Source organism: Euprymna scolopes, chromosome 4 (assembly GCF_053919585.1).
Source record: "Euprymna scolopes isolate OS-2025 chromosome 4, ASM5391958v1, whole genome shotgun sequence".
Classification (NCBI taxonomy): domain Eukaryota; kingdom Metazoa; phylum Mollusca; class Cephalopoda; order Sepiida; family Sepiolidae; genus Euprymna; species Euprymna scolopes.
Genome location: NC_136485.1, coordinates 95,977,324 through 95,983,748, shown reverse-complemented (window position 1 = coordinate 95,983,748; position 6,425 = coordinate 95,977,324). Strand labels below are relative to the sequence as shown.

At 51.4% G+C, this 6,425-nt stretch overlaps 1 protein-coding gene across 1 annotated transcript; it reads left to right on the top strand.

The window, feature by feature from the left end:
* Positions 1 to 3,836: 3,836 nt before the first annotated feature.
* Positions 3,837 to 4,322, top strand: LOC145271366 (uncharacterized). Its single transcript, XM_080126910.1, has one exon. It carries the CDS (start codon positions 3,837 to 3,839, stop codon positions 4,320 to 4,322), a length of 486 nt encoding a protein of 161 aa, XP_079983036.1.
* Positions 4,323 to 6,425: the final 2,103 nt, after the last annotated feature.

Here is a 6,425-nt window from a genome sequence, read left to right as displayed (position 1 = left end):
TTTAGATCAGTCCAAGGTGTTCGACAGGGTGGACCATGGGTTCCTGAGGGCTGTTGCGGAAACCGCTGGTTTTGGTCCGGACTTCCGCAAGTGGATCTCCGCCCTGTATCGTGATCCCGCGGTTGTGGTGCAAGTAAATGGTAGGTTGTCGGAGTCCTTTGGAGTCTCCCGGTCGGTGCGGCAGGGTTGCCTGCTGTCGCCTCTGCTTTATGTCCTGGCGTTGGAGCCCTTCCTTTGCAAATTAAGGGACGAGGCGGCGAGACCAGTCCTACGCGGCATAGCTCTGCCTGGCGGCAAATTCGCCAGGGTGTCCGCGTACGCCGATGACGTCACCGTGTTTGTTGCGCGCCATATCGATATCAAAGTGGTGATAGAGGCGATCGCTGAGTATGAAGTTGTTACAGGGGCCGTGATCAATCGTAGCAAGTCCGTTGGCCTGCGGTTGGGCGCCTGGACCGGGGTAAACTCGCTTTCAGGTGCGTTCGGCTGGACTGATGGCCCAGTAAAGATCCTCGGAGTGTGGTTCGGGCCGGACCTCCAGCTGGACAAGAATTGGTCGGAAGTACAGACTAAGGTCGAGTCGTCAGTAAGGACTTGGATTCGGAGGAGATTGTCCTTGAAGGGTCGTGCGGAGGCATGTGCTACGTACGTGTTTCCGCTGATCCTTTACCGTTTATCTGTTCTTCCCCTGCCTGCGGACCGCTGTAAGGCTTTAGAGCGCCTCCTGTTCAAACTTCTTTGGATGGGAGGAAAGCCGTTTGTCCATAGACAGGTCTGTACACAGAAGCTTAGCGAGGGAGGCTTAGGGATGCCTGATCTGCAAAGTCACAAGCGTGCAGAAAGATTGGCGTTCCTGAGTCGGACACTGATGGAGGAAACGCACTGGGTACCAGTCGTGGAACAGGCTTTTCCACGGCTCATGCTCGACCCTGCCGCTGAAGGTCGCAGAAGACCGGCGAGGGAAAGGTGTTTCCTGACCGAATGCCGAGCCACCCTTAGGGCATTACCGGGGTCCAGTGACCTTGCACGGCCTAGGAGGAGGCTATATGAGGAATTAGTGGTGGGGACTGCAAAAGACCCGCTGGTGGAGCGGCTGCATCTGTCGAGGGGGGAAGTTCTCTCGCTGTGGAGTTGGGCGCCTGCCAGTAGCCATATCAATAACTCTGAATTTTCACTTACGTGGAGGCTAGTCCGGGACGCGCTGCCACTCTTCGGCAAACTAGCCAGGGACTGTCGGGATAGTGAATATTATTATCCCCCGTGCCCACGCTGCAATGATGATGAGGAGGAGACGAGAGAACACGCATTCTTTCTTTGCAGCGGGGTGCGGAGTCTCTGGGAGTATATCGAAGGGGTAACGGCTCGCATCGACCCCGAGCGGTCGGTGCCACTTGATTTAGCGTACGTTGTCGATAATGTGGACCCGCTGTTTGACAGGGAGAAACGGTTGGTGTTTCTAGCAATTCTAGCGGTGGCTAGGTTAGTGACGTGGGTTTCACGTCTGGACATTGTTCATGAGGAGCGATCTGTTTCTGATCACGATCTGGTTGTTCGTTTTAAGCATCAACTTAAAACGAAAATCAGATGCGATTGGAAAAGATTGCACCGCATGGACTTTGATAGGAGATGGGTGCACAACACTAGTTTGTGCATCCGACGAGGCGCTAGTTTTCAGTTCGTGTTTCCACCCTAGGACCAATACCCCTAGGGTACCTAGGGGTATTGGTCCTAGGGTGCTGAGGTTTCTTTTTCTCGGAACCCAGCCCTTAAGACATTGTAATATAAGGTTTACCTTATAAGATGGGTAGTTTTTTAGGCTAGGTAGGCGTGTAACCACCAAGAGTGGATAGCTTGTGCTTTTTTGTAGGGCCTAGGCTGGGGTAGTATGCGTGTTGATCCTGTTCCCATAGCTCTTTATTTTTGTTAGATTGGCACTAGGAGAGCTTCCAAAGATGCCCAAAAGTCCACTTGTTTTATTTTGTCCCAGGCCTATTATTGCCCATCACGTATTTTATCTTGGAAGACGCCATCCACCCCCGTTGTCCCCAACCCTAATTTATTTTTTCATACAATTCCCTAGGTCCTCCACTCCCTTCTAGGGAACGACCTGCTTGCTTTCACCTCTTTCCCCCCGGGGGAAGTGGACCGGAAGACAGTGGGCGTTTCACATGACAGACCAGCGATTAGGTAGGGAGGGTCCCCTTACTAACCCGTCCCCATAGGCATTTTGTTCATTTTGTTTTATTTTTCTTTCTTTTTTGGGTATATTCTAGTTTGCCCCCCTCCCCATCATCTCACCCCCATTATAAATATATAAAAAAAAAAAAAAAAATGCCTTAGTTTGTAAATATGGTTTTCCTTGTAAATATGTTATATGTTTTTCTTATTCTTTTCCTTTTCATAGCGTGAATGTCACCCACCATCCCGTAAGCTGGGGAGCTGTTATTTTAAGTAGGTCCTGGTAAGAATGTTAGGCGGAATAGTGCGTGATAGAAACTCTAGTGTAGATTTTACAATAAAGTACTTGCTATCCAACGCAAGTCTAGCTAAGGACTAGAAAGACCCCTATTTTTCCCCACTTCCCCTTACTGGCCATAGTGCCTAAGCGCTTTCGTACCCCAAATAAGGTCTTGGCAGTAGATAATGCCAAGGCCGGGGACGAAAGGTTAAATAAAAGCTTGGTTTTTCGGCAAAGCTCTGCACTTGCTCACGGTTCCCTAACCGTTCGACGCTCGCGCAATTACTGTGACTCCAGTCTTTTCACTGTAGCAGTCCAGTCCACCACCACTACCGTGGCTCCGGTCTCCACGCCGTAGAAGTCCACCACCACTACCGTGGCTCCGGTCTCCACGCCGTAGAAGTCCACCTCATCACCACGACTCCGTTCTCCATGTCGTTCGTACCTCTCATACACTGACACCTTTCTCAGTGACTGTCCGATCCGAGCGCCCGTCCGTACCTGATGAATACTGAACCCTCAGTGTTGCCAATTGTCCGTCCGTACCTCTGATACACTGACACCTTTCTCAGTGACTGTCCGATCCGAGCGCCCGTCCATACCTGATGAACAATGAACCCTCAGTGTTGCCAATTCGTCCGTCCGTTCCTCTCATAACCTGAGGCTAACGCATCAGTACTGTCCCAGTCGGACCCAAGTCGACCAATCACCCGCACCAGTTACCACGCCGACTTCTCCGACGTCATCCCAACATTCCAGCTTACGGCGAACCGACAAGCATCCCCCTGACAGAATACACCGGCGACGGACCCCGGACCAACGTCGCCCAGTGAGAAAATTCACATTTGCCACCCTTTCGTTTGCTTAAATAAAAGGCGAGACTTCGTCTTTAAACTAAACTACCCGAGTTTGTCATTCTTCTTTGTTCTGTTGTTTTCTTCCTTGTCCTTGTGTCTGATGTTTATTTAGTTGCACGGTCAGTTGGCTAACCACCTTCAGGCCTCACTGTAACAAGTGCTGACCCCGACGTGATCTACAGACACAGGCTTGGAAAAACAGTCAGGCAGAGAAGATGGCAGAAAGCACAGAGCCGGAGATTAACCTTTCTGCCCCGCTGGTCCAGTTACCACCTTACAACCCAGTGAACCCCAGGAGTTGGTTCATCCAGCTCGAGGCGATTTTTGCAGCCCGGAGGGTCGTTCGCCAGGACTCGAAGTACGCCTCAGTGGTGCAGGCACTACCTCCATCTATGGTAGAAGAAGTAGAGGACATCCTCCTCAACACACCAGAGCAACTCCCATATACCTGCCTAAAGGAAGCAATCCTCAAGCGAACCGGCCGTTCAGACGAGGATCTCATCAGAGACCTGTTTTCAAATATGACTCTCGGGGATAGAACCCTATCACAGCTCCTGCGACTGATGAAGAGCCGACTCGGTAACAACAGCATGACAGAGCCCATTCTCCGCGGTCTCTGGATGGATCGGCTTCCGCAAAACATTACCCAGGTCCTGGCCCTGGTACCCGTAGAGACGCCCCTGGAAATAGTGGCAGACTCGGCCGACAAAGTATACTCACAGGCCCACCAACGGATACATCATGTCGAGAGTGACCCCGGGCACCGCTCACGACGATTGGAAGACGAACTGACTCAACTGCGAGCAGAGCTGAGAGAGCTCAAACTCTCCCTACGCCAGAGACAACGTAGCCCAACACCCCACACCCGGAACCGAAGCCGTACCCGCACCCCAAGCCGAGGACGAAGGAACCTCCCAGGCACATGTTGGTACCACCAATCCTTCGGTGACCGGGCCCGAAAATGCCAACCTCCCTGCAATTACAATAAGGCCCAGGGAAACGAATAAACCGACAGACAGCGACGACTACTCCTGTCGGGGCACATCCACACAGTCGTCTTTTATATGTGTGGGACCGTAATAACGGTCTCAAATTCTTAGTGGACACCGGCGCCGCTATCAGTGTTATACCACCCACCAACAGACCCACCCTGAAACCCACCTCCTTTCAACTTCGAGCAGCAAATGGATCAACCATACAAACCTTCGGCAACAAGGAACTCATCCTCAACCTCAACCTCAGGCGGGACTTCAAATGGTCATTTACATTGGCCGATGTGAAAACACCATTACTTGGTGCCGATTTCTTGGCCCACTACAGCCTGTCCATCCACATGAGGACAAGGACCCTGTCTGACGGCGTGACCTCGATAAAAATCATAGGAACCCCTTCAAGCCTCAACACGACGGGAATCAGCGTGGCAACACAACACGATCCACGGTACGCAGCCATCCTGCACCTGTACAAGGACCTAACTCAGCCCATTAAATCTACCGATGCAGGGGAACACCAGACGCAACACCACATTAAGACGACCGGACAACCAGCATTTTCCCGACCCAGAAGACTACCTCCACACAAACTAGCTTACGCCAAGAAAGCATTTGAAGAGATGTTGGCGGACAACACCATCCGCCCATCGGACAGCCCATATGCTTCACCACTGCACCTGGTACCCAAACTGAACGGCGAGTTCCGTATATGCGTGGACTATCGGAAACTAAATTCATCCACGGTCCCTGACCGGTACCCCGTTCCTCACGTCCATGACTTCGCTGCCGGCCTACAGGGAGCTAGAATTTTTTCGAAAATAGACCTGACTAAGGCCTACTATCAGGTCCCAGTGGCCCCGGAGGACATCCCAAAGACAGCAGTGACAACTCCCTTTGGACTTTTTGAGTTTACCAAAATGCCCTTCGGATTACGCAACGCAGTCCAAACATTTCAGAGACTCATAGACGAAGTCTTGCGTGGACTACCTTACGTCTATGCTTACATTGATGACATCCTGGTGGCTAGCAGAGATGCTGACCTACACGAGAAACATCTGGATGAAGTGTTCCGCCGCCTAGCACATTACGGCCTCCGGATCAACCCAGACAAATGTGAATTCGGAGCACACCACATTGACTTTTTAGGCCATCACACCGACGCTCGTGGAATCACCCCTCTGCCAGAGAAAGTGGAAGCTATCCAGAATTTTCCGGTACCCACATCAATCAAGCAGCTGCGACGTTTCCTGGGGATGATAAATTTTTACCGGAGATTCATCCCAGGATGCTCAAGTCTCCTCACCCCTCTGACGAATATCATACAGAGAAAAAACAAACCCATCTCTCTGGAAGGCGACCAGCTGAAGTCCTTCCACACAGCAAAAGCATCACTGGCTAACTTCACGAAATTAGCACACCTTGACCAGGACGTCCAAACGCGGATATTCCTCACGACAGACGCTTCAGACACTGGAGTCGGGGCCGTGGTAGAACAAGAGATCGATAATCAGCGAAGACCAATCGCATTCTTCTCAGCTAAATTATCGTCGGCCCAGTCGAGGTACAGCAACTTCTCAAAAGAACTCCTGGCAATATACCTTGCCATCAAACACTTCCGGCAACCTCCTTGTCAAACAACTCTGACAAGTATTCGACACGCAAAATCAGGCATTTGGACTACATTTCGCAGTTCACGTCCGATATCCAATACGTGAAAGGAAGAGACAATGCTGTTGCCGACGCCCTGTCCCGCTCTGACGTCAACTCTATAGAAGACGGCCCACTCAGCCAAGAGATGATAGCGACAGCTCAGGGATCCGACACAACCCTCCCTGAGGCCTTAGAAAACACATCTCTGCGACTAAAGGAATTTCCGGCACCGTTCAGCAGTAAGACCTTGTACTGCGACACAAAGTTGAGCAATCCCAGGCCCTACGTACCACCGGCACTGAGGAAACAAATCTTCGACCACTTTCATGGATTATCACACCCCAGCAAACGGGCAACCGTTAAACTTATCGCTGACCGTTTCGTCTGGCCTAACAAAAACTTCGATGTCCGGAACTGGGTAGCGACTTGCCTTGAGTGTCAGAAATGCAAGGTCCAACGACACACGAA